This window comes from Poeciliopsis prolifica, unplaced genomic scaffold (assembly GCF_027474105.1).
Source record: "Poeciliopsis prolifica strain line A6 unplaced genomic scaffold, Auburn_PproV2 SCAFFOLD013, whole genome shotgun sequence".
In the NCBI taxonomy this organism is placed as follows: domain Eukaryota; kingdom Metazoa; phylum Chordata; class Actinopteri; order Cyprinodontiformes; family Poeciliidae; genus Poeciliopsis; species Poeciliopsis prolifica.
Genome location: NW_026562388.1, coordinates 2345497 through 2365240, shown reverse-complemented (window position 1 = coordinate 2365240; position 19744 = coordinate 2345497). Strand labels below are relative to the sequence as shown.

The 19744-nt window shown below is 41.0% G+C and overlaps 2 protein-coding genes across 2 annotated transcripts in view; both read left to right on the top strand.

The window, feature by feature from the left end:
- The window catches only part of efna2a (ephrin-A2a), a 111563-nt gene that overhangs the window by 4265 nt on the left and 87554 nt on the right, over positions 1–19744 (top strand). The gene's annotated exons all lie outside the window — the stretch shown is intronic.
- Positions 6924–10313, top strand: LOC129365316 (uncharacterized). Its single transcript, XM_055038453.1, has 9 exons — positions 6924–7140; positions 7534–7649; positions 7863–7997; positions 8081–8214; positions 8329–8465; positions 8543–8633; positions 9154–9337; positions 9433–9557; positions 9742–10313. The coding sequence occupies exons 2-9, from the start codon at positions 7556–7558 to the stop codon at positions 10078–10080; spliced, it is 1239 nt and encodes a 412-aa protein (XP_054894428.1). The 5' UTR covers positions 6924–7140; positions 7534–7555; the 3' UTR covers positions 10081–10313.

Here is a 19744-nt window from a genome sequence, read left to right as displayed (position 1 = left end):
CCTGAGGACTTGCTTAAATCATTTTGCATTTTGTCACATTTCAATCAATTTGTGTGACTTTAACAAGGACAAACAGGCAATTTCTAAAACCCTTCTGCTCTGGAATTCCAAAATAAACCCGCTTTTGGTTTATTGCCAGTAAAAACGTGTTCTGTGAAGGCCTGAGAGGTTTGTTGGAGGATATTAGTGAGCATCATGAAGACCAAGGAACGCAGCAGAGGAAGGTCAGGAGGAAATATCATTAAATCTCAATCCATCATCTCGATGTAGAAAGAATGTGGTTCAAATGTGTTGCCAAAACTGACAGGGCAGGAAAAGGGAGCATTAATTGGTGAAGTTGCCAAGAGGATGATGACCAGCAGCAGAGACGTACAGCTCAGGCGAAAGAATCACTGGATGGCTGTGATGGCAAACTCCACAAATCTGTAATTGATGGAAGAGTGGCAGGAAGAAAGTCCTGAGAATCAGCTTCTCATGAGCCATTTAGGAAACACAACAAAGATGTGGAATGAGGTGGTCTGGTCTAGAGGGACCAACACTGTGGTTTGTGGCCTACAAAAATATGGGTCTTGGAAAAAACATACCTGCATCTCAGTGTGAAGAAACCATTTCTAAGATGAAACGGTGGTGGCAGCATAAATGCTTTCACAGAAGGCTCGAGTTTTTGAACTGCTTTCCTCTCAAACCGAGGCTTCTTGTATTGCACGGTCATGAAATTAAGCTTCAGTTAAAAGGTGCTTCAAACTTCTTGACAATCTATGATTTCATGTGTCAACAAAGTGAGATATTTTGATTGTGCCATGATTAAACCAAATTAACCTACTTCACAGAAGACATTACCCAATTTTCTCTCTTGTTAGAAAGTAAAAACAAGCTTTTGCAAAGTCACTTAGAATACTTTTTTTTCCCCTGTGCAAAGGTTTTGCTTGTCTTCAGTCTTCGAGGACCTCATCTTCTGTTTAATCCCATCATTTCTAAGCAATAGGATTAGCGCTCTTGTGTTTTTTCTACTTTCTTTCCATGCAGACTTTTCTCAGCCCCTTCAATTATTGCGTGTCCACTTCCTCTCTGTTTACTCCAGCTTCTCTTGCCCTACTTTTCTCCTCGGTGCGTCTTCCAGCATTAATAACTGTTGACGCTAAAAAATCTGTTAATTGTTTTTTTTTTTAAAAACCTTTAGCTAACTAATTGTATGTCAATTGCGTTTATTCTGGAGCACATTGATCTCAATAAGATTAACCTGAATAAGTCAGGATAAATAAATAACTTCAACTGATGTTCTTTCTTGAGTGTGTGTGTGCGTGCGTGCGTGCGTGCGTGCGTGTGTGGCGTGAGGGGTGCTCAACTACAAATTGCCCCAACCCTCTTTTTTTCTTTTTTTTTTCCAATCCCTGACTCTCAGCGGGTCCTATCTCTTTCAAGGTCTCGCTAGATAAGAGAAAATGCATGAGATAATCCAATTCAAACGACTCTGGCCACTTTTGGTCACGGCGGGAGGAGGGAGAAGGAGGGGTGGGGGGGGGAGGCAGCAGCACCCTCCAAAACACACCATGTGTTGTCCATCCTCCTGTTGCGGCGTGATACGGAGTGCTGCGCGGTAACATAGTGGCATAACGTTATTAACATAACATTATCACAGCAATGCTGCAGCGTTGGAGCACGATCTGGAAATCTCTCAGACCCGCATGGAAGAGATTTTTATTTATTTTTCCGTCTGCCAGCGTGCAGGCACGAATAAATGTGGAACACACACATACATTGAGTCGGATTTAGGTCAACCATTATGAATGTCTATTGAATACAAGGTTACGCACGCTCCATTTTTCTATCTGGGTACTGTTGCACACTTGTGTATGGACACAGATCTGTTCATTTTCCAGAAAAAAAAACCCCACAAACACCCTCTATGTCCCTTTTCGTTTTTCTAGCTGGTGCACACAAACATAGAGGATGCCTTGTTTGGCTCCCGGGCCCGTATTATAAAGCCTGCAGGTGAGGGGCTTTGTTCACCCCAAGCAGCTAATGTGCTCAGAGCAATAGGCTCTCATCCACACACACAAACACACACTCTCAGGCGCACAAATACACGGGCCGAACCGTCCAGAAGGAGCACCTTATCTAAACCCGGGTTTTATCCTTCAAAAGACTTTCGTTTCCTTCTCCTTTGTTCCTCCTCCTCTCCTCGTCTCTCCGTGTCTTTGAGGAACTCCATGTCAGTGAGAAGCGCTGATGGTGGAAGACACTTTCCTTCTACAGGACACAATCCGTCTCCTTGGAGATGTTCACACGCATACACCCAAACACGTGCACCCACGCAGCCTTTGAAGAGGAAGCGTTTTATGTGGCGAGCACAGCTTTTTTTTGTTGAAGTTATTTTTCTGCATGTAGAAAGTTTCCACTCATGTCTGAATCGGTTGAGTCCCACCTCCATGTCCTGTCCTTCAGTACTTCCCAGAAAATCTAGAGAGTATCATAGATGGGTAGAGCTTTCTATACTTAGCTTAAAACATGCTCGCAGCATGATGTTGCCACCACCATGCTTCACAGTAGGGATTGTCTTAGCCAAGCGATCAGCAGCGTCTAGCATAGTCGCCACGACTCTACGGATTCAGATTCATTGGAACTCAGCTTTGAACATCATAGTACAGGAATCCTGCAGAAGAATCCTGCACTTCCTGCAGAAGTACAGGATTACTTCTGCACCTGTTATGTCATTTTTTTTTTTTAGAATTTATTTTTTAAAAAAGTCTGAAAAGTTCTTCTGCTCTTACTGTAGGTTGCTTTGTGCATTTCCTCCCCCCCACCCCCATTGAGCCCATTGAAGAAACTACACTTAGACCAGCTAAGGCAGGCATTCTGGTGGCGTCTGATGTGTAGTCAGTCATTACTCCACCACCAGCCAGCCCACACACACACCCAGACACCCACACAACACAAGGATTTGCATCCAATTTACATTTAGACGTGTCCTCTCTCTCCTGCTCAGTTACTGACAGTTTGTCAGACTCAAGCTTGCCCCTGGGTTAAATCCATCTTCTGCCACCTCAATCGCCACTACCCACTCTACCTTCCTTTACCTCCATTTTTCTTTAATTTCCCCCCCTCCCTCTCTTTACTTCTGTGCCTATCCAGCTTTCATCTTTATGGTCTCTCTCATCTCCCGCTGTCTTGGATCACGACTCCTCTCCCTCCTGGCCCTCCATTTTTTATTTTATATTTTTTTTACATCTAACTTCGCATTACCCTGAAATGTCCACATTGCCTCAGGCAGGCTCACACAGAACAGCGCTACATCAGGTTACATGTTTCAGCCGTGACCCACATTGGGCTTTATCCGTACGGCCGTGCGCGTGTTTGCTTAAGATGACAAGGCTCTGCTGCGGTTTATGTTGAAGGATGCCAGTGTCAAGAGTTAATGCAGTATCCATATCCCCTCGGCTCTAGCTAAACTGATACTTAGAGTAATTAACATCGAGGCTTCCACCTTTGCAAATGATTTCTCCGAGCTCAGCAGGGAGAGACAGGGTTACATAACGAGTTCTAGTCTGGCGGATCTTAGTCACCGGCACCTTCAACGCGCTGATTGGCAGGAGGGGGTCATCTTAATATGCGGGGGCCACTGAGAGTGGAGAAGTAGGTCTGCGGATTTGTATCTTTTAATGCGCCGTCCAGGCGGTGAGACATTTCAGCATCAATTTGTGATTTTTTTATTTTATTTTTTTTGGTATCTTGCATATTGAATGAAAACCAAATCTGGCAGCACTCTCGGCAGAGGTTACGGCTTCCTAACGATGTTTTTGTGAACTCGTTCATTCGAGAACGTTAAAACGCCATAAATGGTGATAATCGGACTTGACAACTCAGAGCAGGGTTTTCAGAAACCAAAAATAGTTCTCATTAACGACACAAGACCTACGAGAGCTTTTGAGGGCCTCGTGTACAGCACTAAGAACCTCGCTGCAGCGTTGCACATGTGAATGCTAAGTGTTATGTGTCCTGGAACTGTGGATGGGAACATAACATTTAATAATTTCAGAAAAAAAAAATAAGGAATTAACTCAGTGTGATGTTAACAGGGCCTTGCAAAAGTATTTTTGAACTTTTCATATTTTCTTCCAGAGTCATCTAGTTATTAGCTCAACGCATCTTCCTGCCAAACATGATTAACTTCCCTGCTGAGTATTTCAACAGCTCAGTGCTGCTTCTGCCGTGTTCGATAGTGGAGACGATGCATAGATGGGGATCTCTTTCGCATATGGTCTCCAAATAACAGGCAATAATTTAATATCACAGGATTAACAAAGTTTTTGTCTAAGAAAGTCAAAGATTCTTCATCCATCCTGGTTCATAAATCCAATATGGCTGTCACAGAAATAGAAGTTTGTAATGGCTGGAGCAATGGCTTGTTTGTGCTTTCAGTGTCTTGATGCCCATTAAATTGTTCACATAGTATTGTCCACCAAGTGTTAGTCGACTTTAACACCACCTACTGGTCCGTCATGGGAAATGCATAATTTTTTTTTTTCCAAGGATAAAAAATGTTTATTCATTACAAATTGTCCAGAGTATAGTTGACCTTCAGTGACTTTTGTTGCTTGTGGAAGATGGAAGGTGCATAGGGGAAGCCATGTGGTTGTATTTCTCTCAATATTGTTTCAGAAGTGGAAATCACTGGATATCGTTGCCAATCTTCCCAAGAGCGATCCTTTGAAAAGTTCACCGCCGAGGTCAGACCACAGAAAACTCAGAGCAACCGCATAAAACCCAAGAGCTGCATTTTAGACACTATTGACCTTAATTTGAATGTTAAATATTGAATTTCTGCCACGAACAACGTAAAGACGAGAGCACTGTGCTGTACTTGTTCAGCCTGGTTAAACCCTAAACTGAGTTAACGATGAACGCATTCACTCAGGTGTTCTGGAGCCAGGCGGGGCTCAGCGTTCAAGCTGGTGAGCAACGTCGTTTAGATGATTAATTGCACCTTGGCTTTCCCCACAGCGCGGAGATGCTCAGAGCGGAGGGCCTGTTTACTACTGGTTTTATGCCATCTGAGCGTTGCGTTTAATTACTGCTCAGTTTCATTTTGTTGCGCTTCTGCCTGAGTGGAAACATTTTGTTGATTACTTTCAGATGTGAAATCGCTTAGTGTATATTTTTTTTGTTTTGTTTTGGGGGTTTTTATGCGTGGTGCCTTGCGAAAAATATTCCCACCTTGTGGAATTTTGTCATGTTACAAATTTATAAGTTTAGGGCTCCCCGACTTGAATTTTAGGGGGATATCGAAACGCAAAGTGGTGCATATTTGTGCGGTGAAAGGAAGAGGTGACACAAGGTTATTTTTTTTTGTTTGATATGTATTTTCTAAACAGATAAATTTCTGAAAGTTGTCAAATGTTTGCCATTCCATCTATCCATCCATTTCCTAACACCCTGCTGAACCTGCTGAACAAATGTATTCCCACAGCATGACTCTTTTACTGCCCCTGGTGTGTTCAAGTTCATGTAATTTCACCTCTCTAAAAAGTATTTTCAAAAAGCACTTTTTGTTTTTTTTGGGTCTGATCATCTGACAAGAGCGCCTCCATTCACATTTTCCCAGTGTCATTAGCACGGCTTGTGCCAAACTCTTGACAGGACTTCTTGTGACATCTTCTTACACGCGCAGAAGAACCTAAGATCTGCGTAGCGCACAACTAAAAACTCCCACTCTGAATCTCTCAAGCTCCTCCATAGTTGCTGTGGTCCACAAGCTCTCCTGGCATGTACTGTTGCTTTAGGTACTGGGTCAGTTCTTTCATACTTTTTTCCATTTTCATTTGATGGATTCAATAGCACTGAGTGAGATTTTATCACCTTTGATGCTTTCTCCTTATCCCAGCCCTTCTTTTGACCTCCTTACTGCTCTGTTCTTTGGTTTTCATGATGCTGCTTCTTCACTAATGTACTCTACCAAAAACAGCTTGTCTCCCACTATGATTTAATTACTCACAGGTAGAAGTGACTTAGGATTGCAGTTTGCTGCACTGGATCTTCATTTATAAAGTCCTGAGAAGAATCACATCCCATTTTGCAGATTTTCTTTCTTTTTTTTTAAATAAAAGTCATATGATTCACCCTCTATGCCCCTTCAAAGCACAAATATTAGTTTGTGTTGGTCTGTCACTCAAAAGTATGTATTTTTTTTCTGACATTCAAAGCGCAATTGCTACAAAACGATTCCTTGGCAATGACTCATTCACCGGTTAATCTTAGTTCCGATTAAATCCTCAAGCTGTAATGTAAGGAATAGCAAAAAATATATTCCTCAAGTGGTGCCACCTTTCCCAAACATCAGAATTAAAGATTTTACTTCAGAGTGAAGGTTGTGACTTGGAATGCTAATACTTGTCTTAGAAATTATCTCATTTTCAAAGCAGGTTTACCGCTAAATATCTTCCCCTCAGGGCAAATGAAATCAGACCTTTCCAATGCATTTCTCACAGAAAATGCATTGGAAAAGTCTGACTGTGTATGTGTGTGTGTGGATGGAAGCTCTCTCTCTCTCTGCTTTTTTTTTTTTCAGGTTTTCTATCCTGCCTCAGAGTTTCTGAGCTCGCCGAGAAAAATATAATCTTTTGATCTGCCAGCAGAAGTGGAGTTGATCTGTTTAGTATGTCACCTGCACGGTGAAGAATCTGTGATGAGACGTATAATGTTGACTTAACTTCCCTCGGCGTTTGATTGTTACCGCAGCCGAGACGGAGCGAGCCAAACGCGCGGGGATGTTATTGCCGCGGCGCATGCTTGTTTCGGCTGCTCTCCTTCGCTAATGAGGTTTGCTGATGATAATCGCCGTGGCGATGATGGAGACGACGGCGGTGATGTAAGCGCTCCGAAACGACCCGAGGGAGATCCCACACAGCAAAAACTGGAGTGTTAAAATTTCAGGGTTAAACGTGTCAGAGTTAATTTTAACTCAGTAAGTGTATTTTTAACATTTAGCGATTTAAATGATGCCCAGTGTTGGAGTTATTTCGCAGAGTTGATTGCGTTGGTGTTGAATTAACTCTGCTGGGAGATAAATAAGCTCCTCCCCTCTGCTTCAGTTTGATTTCAATCTGAACACGGCTCCATTTTCTTCATCTCCTGTTCTACACGGTAAGTGTCCAACTTACTAAATATTTTGTCCAGCACTATTACATTGACAGAGTGAGTGATTTGACTATTTCTACTAATTACCACATAATAAAAAGCAGCTGAATATGTCCATTTTGCAACAGTTTTACACAACATGTTAGCTGGTAGCTAGTAGCACTTACACCTGATATTATTATAATGGTAATTCTTACAAAACATATTTTGTCGGACCATACACTCGTAAAAAATATACTTCTACGTTTTTGCCGTTTAAAATGATAATTTTGGCCTTGTGAATGTAAGCTAACGACTATTAGCTTCCGCGGAGCGTCAACGAGCCGAAGTCACGTGACACCAATAGCAGCGTTACAGTGAGGTGAACTCTTGACCTTTACCTTATTTTGCTTTGTCTAGGTTTATCCCATGCTTAAATAAAATGCTGATCCATGTAAAGTTTGGTGACCTGCAAAAGTATGTGAAGTTGGAGGAAGTCGAAGGGCTGTTTGACTTTAATCAGTTTCATGAGAAAGGTTTGTTATTTATTCATCCTCTGTGGGGCATGGGCATTATTCTTTTCAATGTATGTCTGTTTAACACATATTTTACACATTTGTGGTAAGTAAAAATTGTATTTTCATTAATATGTTTTATGCTAATCACATGATCAATATCAAGTAACTGTTAGTTTAAAAAAATCCAGCTAATTACAGAATTAGGCTCTAAATCTTGCCTTGTTTTTTCAGTCATTGAACAATTTTGCCTGCCACCTGATACAGAAGTTACATACAAAGATGCAACAGATACTGAAGTTGACGAAGAAATATTCAGTGACCTCCTTAGACAAGGCAATGTGGTACAGACAGTTTTCTGCTATGATGGTGAGATACCAAAGCAAATTAAATCAACAGTTTTATAGATTTTACCAAAGAATGTAACTGATGTCTATTGTCTCTTTCTTCAGAGTTCTCAGAATGGTCATCTGCTTCTGACTCAAGCTTCAACTCAAATGCATCAACATCAACAATACTAATGGATGAGATGCCACGCAAGAAGCAAAAAACTGAGAATCCTGATAACTCAGTGTCTGCTAAAAATGTAACAATATTTTTTGTCTGCCTCTAAATTCTGTTTTGTATGCCCAGACATGTTTTGTCATATTTTGGTCATCTGCATATTGCATATTTCCTTTTTTTATTGTTCATTTTATAGCTGGTTGAAGGTGTCCTACAAAGCAAGTCTGGTGGTGAAGAAATTCTGCAGGAGTATGAAACTACAGAAACCCTAACTGATGCCACAAGAAGACAAATGGTGAACATACTGGTGGCTCACGTGATTGATGAACAAGGGTATGTTTTTACACTATTTAATTTATGTATAATAATTGAAAAAAAGGTTTAATCACCAATTTAAAATCTGCTGTTAGGCACCTCCCCACAAAAGCAATCAGAGAGAAGTATGCCTTTGGAATAGTGACAAAGGCATCCCTCAAGGATCCATACACCAAAAAAGGCAATGTAATGTTTTTTTTTTGTTTGTTTGTTTTCTACAATCAATCATGCTCTTTTATTTTGTGACTCAAAACTGTAATTTTGCATTTAATTTTTGTTCTTTTTTTTAGGAGCACTTTTATGATGCAGCAAGCAGCACTGGATACATTTCATGGCATCTTAAAACGGTCCTAAGGAAGATTCAAAGAGGATCTCTTGTGACATCAAGTAGCACCAATTACATTTCATCTGGAGGCCCAAATATACAGAGAACTGTGATTGTTGAAAAACAGCTTGATGGGAATGCCTGCCAGGAGGCCATATCTCTGCTTAACCACACCACAGACAGGTCCGTGATCTTTCAGAAGATGAGAGAGACTTTGAGCACCGTCACAAGCTTATTAAAGATGCCAGTGGAAGAAATGATATATCCTGACCACATTCCCGGGGTTCCTGGACACAAAAGGATTGGTAAGTGTTCAACTGAAGTCTTTAAATGTGGATTTTTACATTGTTATAATGGTTTGATTTCTACATGCTATTAAAGATTGATCAAGACTTCCGTCTCCTATTCAGTGAAGAAACCTCATCCAGACTGCTGCAGAAGTGGGATGTGTTCTTCAAACCAAATGTCATCAAGGAGGCTAAGCGTTTCACTTCTCCACCTGAGTTGAGAAGTTTGGTGCAGTCAGCGGAAAGTCTTCAAAGCGATGACCTCACTAACACATCTAGTAAGTACCTAGATATATCTGAAGATAGTTGACTATTCAGAGTATTCATAAAGTTCTGATATTATAGCTGAAAACTTTTATAAATTTGTCCTCAGGCTATGACCAAGAAATGGCCTCGCTGTTACTTCTCTTACATCTTCTTCCACCGCAACCAGGAGGACAGAAGTCTCCAAAAATCAGTGCAAGTGATGCAGATGAGAGACTTGTTGTCATTCATAAGGTAATTGAAATTTAAAATATGCAAAATTATTTGTCTATTTCCTTTTATAGACATGCATAAATACAGATGTTTGAATGACAGCTTTGAAGATGTCTGGGCATACTTAAATTAATTCTTATGTCACATGTATCGTAAAGCTGTATGTTTTGTTTCTAATGTTTGGTGTATATCTTTTTAATTTTAGTCATGCTGCAGTTTGGAGGAGCATCTTCGGGGACAATGGGGTCTGCAGCCATACCTCCTTGCTGTTGGGCGTCAGAAAAGCAAGATTGACAGCTTCTACATCGTCATGGATAAGTGCCTCATCCCATGCCAGACAAACAGTTCTCTTGGAACATTTGATGAGCTATTCAAAGCACATTTTGTGTTTAATTTCTCTTATGATGCTGCATTGATGAATTTCTACACATTTCTGCAGACAACAGTGTATAACATTGACGTGGGCAAAATGAAGGAATCGCCCAGAGTTAGGGACGTGAGAGCAAGGCTGCTAAACCAGTCCGTTGAGCTCTCTTGTGAGTAAGTCAGGCTAAAAAATGTTGACCTGTTTTTATGTGTCAAAAACTGTATCCAAGCGGAAACATTTGATCATCATCATGCTTTCAAAATTGTTCAAAGTGAAGAAAGGCATTTAGTAAAAATCCCTGAACTTAAATTTCTTTTGATATTCAAAACTCTTATGGCATTTCTAATGAATGTTTGATCATTGTACCACAATTTAAAATGTTGGGAACACAGCTGCAAAAATAAAGTGTTCAAAATGTATGTACTTGTGTCAAGTTTTTTTTTCTTAATTATTATAATTAATCATAATCATAAAGTAACTTTTTTGGAATGAATAACACTTGAAAGTGTTAAATCAACACTAATAAAGTGGTAAATTTTTGTTCCTGGATCAGTGTTATCCAGTATATCCCACAGTGTTAAATTCACCCTGTTTTGTGAGTTAAATAAGTAACTCTGATAAAGTGTTAAAATTTTAACTATATTGAAAGTGTTAATTTAACTCTTGATGAGAGTGGACTATATAAGCACTGAAAAAGTGTTAAAATCAACTCTGTGGGAGTTAAATTAACACTGGACTTTTTGCTGTGCAGGAGTTTCTGTTCAAACCAAGAGAAAGCGAGGCAGAGAGAGGGCAAGGGGGCTTTTCTTTTGATATACATTGATTTTGGAAGACACCAACAGACTGGATATATATATATATAAAAAAATAATAAACTAGTGGAGAGATACTGGACCAGAATATGACTGCATTCAATATGCTGTGAACAATAGCCATTGTTATTCCGGCCTCATTCTGGTTTTCGCTCCCTTCTAATACTTTTTCCTCAGGTCCCGGCTGGTCGGGCAGATTGTGTTAGCCGGTAAAAGAATAGGACTCTTCTCTTTCAGTTCTGTCTGCCCGGTATTCTAATGGGACACCCGCAGCTTGCATTCCTTATGGACCAGCTGGAGACTGATAATAAAGCATACACCGCTGTCTGGGTGCGCCTGGGACTGACCACGAGGGACAAGAAAAAGAGATAAAAAAGAAGAAAAAAATTACTAAAAACAGAAAGAGAACTGAAGAGATTTTCTTGAAGGATTGGGGCCACATTCAGCATGAGGATAAGGATGAAATCAAAAAGTTTAATCAACATATTTTTTGTGAGATAAGACAACAACAAAAAAAGAAGAAAGCAAAGCATTAAGGATGGAGAGGAGTGATTCAGAAAGATATCGTGAAAATTTGAGGACCTAAAAACGAGAAAGCCAAAGACAACTTTAGGAATAGTTTGACAGCAACAAGAAGCGCATGGTTGGATTGTCTCAGTGGTTGGATTGTCTCAGTGGTTGGATTGTCTCAGTGGGTTGGTCTTGAGAGACTGGGCTTACCGAGGAAACATTGGCTTTTTGCGAGGTCCCCCATTAGGTGTTAGGGATGACCTCTGGCGCGTGAAGCTTTATAGATAAGATTTTACATTCATAACTGGCAAACACGAGTCACATTCGAAAGTTGGAGAGACGAGATCTCCCTGTTGTCCTCCTGGCATTGTTGCAGGTGACATTGAACTTAAAAGGTGATCTGTTTGGCAATGGCACGTTTAAAAAATAATTATTATTTTCCTCCTATGAAACAATTTGGCTACCAGTTACATCCTGTAAAAATGTTTTTGCCATGTATTTCTGAACAACAAGGTTATCTCTCTCCTTGTCGGACAAGATGACATCGTCACCAGGCAGTTGGCTGGGTTTTCCCAGAGTGTCCGTGCACCTGCGTTGTACATATTTTGGAGTGCTAATCAAGACCCGCTTTTCATCTGTGTCCAAGGCTGTACCCGACTGACTTTTAAAACGCTGAAGAAGAGGACAAACGAGAGATGAGATTTGGAACTACTTCCAGTGTAAATTACCAGAAAGAGCCAGGAGACGGCAATTACAGTGTCTTTCAAAATTGGCCGTCAAATTTAAACTTTTCCAATTTGTTTGGTCATATTTCACTCGCAAAGGGTTGAAATAAAGTGTTACATTATTGGAATAGGTTGCGCGTACATAGTTTCCACGCTTTTTCTCAACAAATCCATTCTAATCTGATATGTTTAGCTTTCACTGCCTTCATAATTGATGGTGTCAAAGATGGTGGTAGCAGGATCTTGTTATCAGGTGGCAGAGGTTCGTGGTAACTCTGGAGGAGCTGCACGAGTCAGCTGGTGGAATTTCTTTGACATCACATCTGCTGGTTGTGAAATTAAGAAATCTGGTCTCGGTGGTAAAAAGAGAAAGCCGTTTTTCGAAATAACAGAGAGCAACCGGTCAGAGTCGCCTGCGAGATTAATGAAGTCTTAATACAGGGTAAACCTGGAAGTCAAAGTTCAAAATAAAACATAAAGAAATCTCAAGCAGTAGAGAGATATTATGATGTTCATTCCACCTTGAATGTCCCAGCAATCTTTATCGCAAGACCTCATAAAAAAGCCAAGTGTTTTTTGTTTTTTTGTGGTTGTTTTTTTTTACTGTATGCTAATGGGACATAATAGGGCAGAACCAACAGATGCCACCACACTTTGACGACTCTTTCGGCACTTTAATGCTGGGGCTGCTAAGTAACTCGTTCTTATACGACTCTCCAAGTTGTCCATCTGGGTTTTTTAGTTTTGTTTGTTTTTTTCCCCCCTCGCTTAGAAGCAATATTCCTTCCATCCTACGAAATAATCCTCACCACGGGTATAATCCTGATCTAATGCAAAGCACGACTCAGAGGGCCATATATATGAGAGCATAAGCCACTCATATTATATGCCTCCAGACAGAAAGCGGTGGTGATGTCTATGACGAAGGTTGCGGTAATGATGAACATCCAGGTGAAAGGGATGTTAATTATAACTACTGCCAGCAACGTCCAATTCAGGTCGAGCATTTGTCTTCACTTTCAGCTCCAGCGCGGTAAACGTATAAATTAAGGGTCTGGGGTGGAAAGATGAGGGATTTCGAGCTAATATACATCCGTTCTCTGTGATGCACTTTGGATAGTTGATGCTGTCAGTCAGCCCAGGGAACAACAAAAAAGGTCCACAGTTTATTTTCCCTCTCATTTGATTTGAATTCGAGGAAGGAAGAGAACAAAAAAAAAAAAAGAACCGGTGCTGTGATAACTTTACAAAGCATGAAAATTCCCTCTCCGTTGAGCTGTCAAAATTTCATCCTGAGGCCTCAGAGCGCAGACTGAAATGTTTTCTATTTATTTACATAAATGGAATCAGTGTTCATCACGACGATGTTGCTAATTGTGCTCACAAAGATTATGATGATGATGATGATGACGTTGATGAGGATAATGAAAACAGCCGGGAACAAAATGGTGGTGATTAGAAATGTGATGAAGGAAATTAGGCAGATCACAGCGATGATGATGGCCATAGCTGATGTTTTCATTTGGAGCCTGATTATATTGATGTCAACGTTGATGATGAAGACAATGATGATGATGATGAAGAGGATAAAATAAAAGCACATTTCAAGACGTCATACATCAGCCATACAATAATTCGGTGCACCTCTAGTTTAAACTTCTGGGATTTCTAGCTCCGTTTTGATTGCTTTCCCTCCTGTTTAGGTTTCAAGAAAGTCCCAGTATATTAAAAGTTGACTAAACTAATTTAATGGGACTGATTACAGTGACACCAACATGTAGAGTAGCGCCTCTATATTATTCACAATCCATCCATACATCCACCGTCTCTACCCACTTATCCTTGTACGGTGGTGACGGCGGCGGGGGTTTGTGGGAGAAGAGGTGATGCCTATCACCAGCCGTCATTGGGTGAAAGTCGGGGTATTGTGCAGATAATGATATGCTAATTCTACTGCATGGTGTGACTGGGTCTAATAGTTTAGTGACTAGGACTGTGGAGGTAGGAATATTTAAAGAGACTTGATTTTGGTGGCGTGATTATGATGAGCTTTTGACGTACTTACATTAGCAATCACAATGTCTGAACAGGTATGAGGATACTGGGAGGGTTTAGATTTTGAGTCCTCATAGTCACAATAATTACAGCTTTTTATTCCTGCCGTAGGGCTGATTATAACAACAATAATGGCGTAAATGATTAAGATGATTAAGAAGGCATCGAGAGCGATGGCGTCGCACCGGTGTGACGAAGATGCTGCGATGGGGGAAAATACAGATGTGAGATGATTATAGGATGCTGATCACAGCCGGGCTGTTGTCATGGAGGCTGGCGCACATGCTGTGCTGTTGACTGTAGCGGGGATTTCACTGGAGTATGATGGAGTGGGGAAATGCATAAATATTGGCAGAAAAAAACCCTCAAAATGATGATAATGGAGAGGAGAGGTAATGACTGTGGACGTGGCACTAACAGCCCCAAAGAAAGCGCCTGATGCGACGCAAGGATGAGGACGTGATGTCGGGACAAAAGGAAGGACTGCTGTGAATGGAGACCATGATGATGATGATGATGATGATGATGATGACAATTGCAGTGGTGAAGATGGGAAGAAGAAAAAGGGATAAAAGTCTGATTTATGGAGCCCGGCGATGATTTCGCAGGGGAACTTCATTGACCGTAGTCTAATTATGATGCTGGCTGAATTGTCAATAATGAGCCATCATGCTAATGGATTATGATAATAAAAGTATTGACTACACTCAAGACTGTGTCAAAGATCACTAATAGTTTTAGGAGGGGGACGAGAAAGACACAAGGACCGTGATGAGTCACCTGCTCTGTAGCTTCACCTGAGCCCCCTCCTCACCCTGAGACCCAACACACGCTCCGTCTCCTGGAGATTCATAAGAGGAGAGTCGGTGCACTTCATTAAGATTCAAATTTTCTCTCTCCTGCTGCCGCTCTATGGAAGATAAAAGGGAGAATAGAGAAGTGAGAAAATTATTAGCTTTTTTTCTTTCTTTGTTTTTTGGCAGTTGCTTCTTCTCTTCTAATGGAAATAGAAGGAAGGGAGATTCTCTGCTGATGAGATTGCCTCATTCTTACTGGCTTCACCTTTTACCTCGCACATCCCCGGAGAGGTGCTGTGTCACAAATGAGAGGGAGATTGCTCATTTCTTCTGTTGTATCCAGACCTTTTCCATATTTCGTCTGAGTGCACGACTCTGCTTGAATACTGTATGCGTGTGAGTGTGTGTGTCTGTTTTGTATTTTGTGCTGGTGTTCAGGTGTAGCTCGAGAGTGTACGAGTGCGCTGGCTTCGGTGCAAAAGGAAGAAAAAAAAAGAGATCCTTACACAAATTTAAAGGGCCTAATCAAAGGCTGGTGAATTTTCCTCGCCTCTTGTGTAGTTCTGAGGCGACTGCTGGTTCCCGCTTCTCTTGGCTCCCCCCCCCCCCCCGCTCAGCTCCCCCTCCTCCCCCACTCGCTCTCTGATTACTGAAAGGGCAGCAGGTGGGCTCTGTTCATCACCAACCCCGGTGTTAGCTGTTGCACTCGTGCTTCTCTGTAAGGGAGCAACAGCGCCTTGCGAAATTGCCAGGGCCCTTTGAACTCTTTTGAGTTTTGTCTAATATGAAGGCATTTTATCTGGATTTTATCTGTCAGAACAGCACAAAATATGTACGAAGGAAAATGATGCGCAATTTGTGAAATGCTACACCAAGGGTGTGCAAGTGGATCTTTGGACCATTTCATGATGGCACTTGAAGTCCTGGGCTGAAAATGAAAAAGAACCAAGTCATGTTTTTAAATATGAATATGATGATGGAGGTAGGTTTTAACAGAATTACCCCAAAAGTACCTATAGTGTATTTTATATTTGTTCTTTTTATTTAAAAAAATGTCTGTGTATAGAAACTGTACATAATTTTCCATGTTTTTCAACAGCCTAATAGAAGACAATGCAAATCAAGTTCTACACGCTGAGTGAAGTGTCTTTCCCAAAGAGAAAATGGTAAAAAGACTCAGACAGGCAGAGTGGGGTTTGAACCAGCAACCTACTGGTTACAAGACAAACCCCTGCATCCTGCCACTGCTGATTAGCAAGTATTTTCTATTTATCTAAACCTAAAAGTAAAATTCTTTCTTCAAACATAGAAAATAACTTAAAATAGAAGAGAGATATCAATTATGATGGTTTTTTTTTTTCCCCAAAAGGTCGTGTGACGGTGGCTGTGAGCAGGTTTTACTTAGTTGGTAAAAAAATGGCTGTTTGGATTTTATTAGAACATTAGTGAACAAACAGCATCACAAAAACAAAGTTAAGGAGAAGTTTAAAAGTAGAAAAAGAGTTGAGTTCAATATATTGCATATTTAGCTCAGATGACAGACTTACGACTACAGGCTGCAAAAAATATGGGGCTCGTTGTTGGATTAGTGCAAATTAACCCATTTGAGAAAAAGCCTAGCGAAAGTCCAGCAAATGTCAATGAACAAATAATTTAGGTTCAATGTATAATCTGCTGGAGCCATACTAAAAAAGACTTGCAGCTGGGAAAGCAGTAAAAAAAATAAAAATAATTTAAAAAATGTATTTACTGAAAAGCAGACAATTGTAAAGTCACACCACACATTTCAAATTTTTACCACACACACTCACACAGAGAAATCTCCCCAAAAAATGACATTGCAGCTTGCAATTTCACAATTGCGACACAAAAACAACTCAGGAGGTTTTGCTTTAGCGTGTTTCTCTTAAACGCAGCGAGCTCCTCAGCACACTGTGGCGTCTGTGCGTGGCGTGAAGCTTGCTGTGCCACAGATCATCCGAACCTGGAGGTGGAGATACGGAGACAGAAACTAATATGTTCAGCTTGTACAGAGTCGCAAATTATGTTTGGCTAACGAGGAATATGGCTTGGAGGAGCTTCAATGTTTTTGGAGATAAGGAGCGTGTTATGGAAATAGAAAGAAAACACAACTGGTCCAAACGAATAAAGATTTTTATTTTAATTTTTTTTAAATGTATGAAAGGCCCACAGCCACATCTCTAATGCGATTAGTGTCTGACATAATTGCAGTGTGGTTTGTCAAGGAAAAGAAAACAAATGAAAAAAAAAAAAAAAACAGAATGATGAGATGGCCAAAAAAAACAAACTGAGATGAAGAGAGGGAGTGATAGAGATTGGGGGGGAGGAAGAGGAGGGAGGAACGAAGAGAAAATTGACAGGAGGTGTATGTGGCTGTCTGGGGGCAAAGTGAAGAGTATAGGCTGTGGCATCAGCTAGTGGTGCTGCATACTCTCTGTTTGATCAAACAAACTTCAAACACCCTCGCTGACTTCCTCATGCGGAGGCTTGTGAGACGAAGCCCTGCATATTTTTTCGCCTGCCTTTCTGTGCAACTGCATGCATGGCTGCAGCATTTTGCCGGGCAAAGTGTTTGTTTTTTTTTGGAGGCGGGGAGGGGAGGGGATATTTTGCTGATCCGGTGTGGGTCAATTCTCCGCCACATGAGCGCAGTGGCTACAGCGGCTGGAGAGAAAAGGGGGGATAAAAAAAAAAACTGTCGCTCTGCTTGTTTTTCACTGACTCTGTTGGTGTGGTGACGCTTGTGTAAGCGGTTCGGTCTCCATTGTCACTTTCCAGCTGTGCTTTTATTCCAATCTCTATTAGGTCATCACTCGCTCTCCTTTTTACTGTACGCCTCCATATTGGAGCTCCGCGTTGCTGCCTCTTGCAGAGCCACGGCTCCAGAGAGCTCATTAAAGCCATTAGAAGAAAGGAGTGATTCCCCCATTGTCAACACTCACATCTGCTTTACACGTAGCTGCTAATCAGTGGCCGGCCCTACGCCTGCCGCTGCTCTTGATCAGACCTGGTCTTCCAGCCCAGTCTCAAGTCTTGTGCAGCCTCTTACAGGTTTTCACCCGTATTTAGCTACATTTAGCTTTAACCAGCTACCTGATTCCTCTTGGGTTGGATGCGTTTTAAATGTTGGCCATTTTTTGGCCGTTTGGTCTCATTGAACGTTTCGGTTCCAATACAATACGGGTATTACAGCTTTGAGTTTTTGCCGACTCACCCAATAATACGATGGCACATATCTTGCATACTTTTATGACTTGTTTTGTAGAGTGGAATGTTAGAAAAGGCTTGATGAAGTGATATCACTCAAACAGAAAGCAATATATTGGGCAACAGAACAAGTGACCCATTTATTATTGCTGTGGACCAAATACTAGAGGAAATACTTATCGGTGTTCTTATAGTGGCGATGTTAGAGGCAGGCTGATGCTTGTTTGTTGGCTGATATCAAACCGATTTCCGATATCAATGACAATAACATTCGCATGTTTCCTCTGTCCAGGAACCAGAGTAATTTTCTAGGCCTATTCTTTCTCTTTTAGTCAGGGTTGAAATATTTTGCCAGGTTTGAAATTCCCCCAGAAAAGCCTGTAGTGAGAAGGTATTTGATTTCCAGAAGTTGACTTTTAAACAAGACCTGTGCAGGGTGTACTACCCCGCCTCTCGCCCGGAACGTTAGCTGGAGATACCCTTCCCCACCCCACTAGGGACGAGGGTGTTATACAATGGACGGATGAACTTTTAAACAAATAGTGAACGTTCTGAAGATACAAACAACAGCAATCAGTAGATTTTTAAGTTAAGCTGCTGCTTCTTAGTGATGGTTCATTCTCCTTTTCGGACATATTTCACAGGCCTTATCTATGAAATATTTGTGAATTTTCCTACTTCCTTTGACTAAAGGGATCACATAGCGGTTTTACAGTGTAAACGCTGTGAAGTGATCACAAGTTTCAGGCCAGAACACTGAATACCTGCAACATCTGTTCCTGACTGGGACTTTTTCAGCTTTCCACGGGTGTTGCATGACTTTACATACCGATTGATTGAATCATTTGTTTTAAACCCTGAAAATCCTGCTTTTTCATCCTAAATGGCTGCGTCTTTTCAAGAAGAAAACAAAAAACAAAAAAACAAAAAAAACAAGTATGTTAAATTAAGCTTCGGTTAATGTTTCATTCTTCTGTTATACCTATACTGAAATATAGCACAGTGGCTTTACTTTGACATCTTTTCTTTAGTTTTTTGCTTTTCAGACGCCTCTGGTCACATGAAAGTTTGATTAAGAACCTTATCAAACATCAAATCAATAAATTATTAACCACTGAGGTGGGAACCCTGTTGGGAGTGGAGCAGGCCTGTAAGCAATGTTTGTGTTTAATGCATGCATGAGACCACATGTGTGCAGCGGCGCATGAGTCTGTGTGAGATCAAATACTTCTCTGTTTGTGATTGAAAGCATGCGCTTACGTCTTCTGCTGAGAGACAAAAAAAAACAAAAAAAAACACCAGAATGCTCAAGAGACAGACAGCGATTACTCAGCCTGGAGCTGATGGCATGTCTGTAACGATTCGATTTTTGAAGGTGATTTAAAATGCTTTCTTATCTTCTGGTGGAGCCTAACCTTAGACTCTACAGCTCCAGAACGAGATGGTCAAGAGAGATGGTTAATTTTTTTTCTTCCTACAATCTGACCCAACAGTTTCTGTAGGCTGCAAGCATTTAGTGCTAACTGTCAGTTGCTTTGTGCAGGTATGAGGAGAAACACCAGCGAAGCCGCATAATTGGCGGTCAGTTTTCCATCAGTGGGCGGAAGTGTAAGTATCGAGCGGGAGTGTTAAAATATGTGAAAATGTATTCAAGTACGCGCAAAGTTCCAGACGAACTGGAGTGAATGCATCTGTGCTTTTTGGCCTTGCGCTC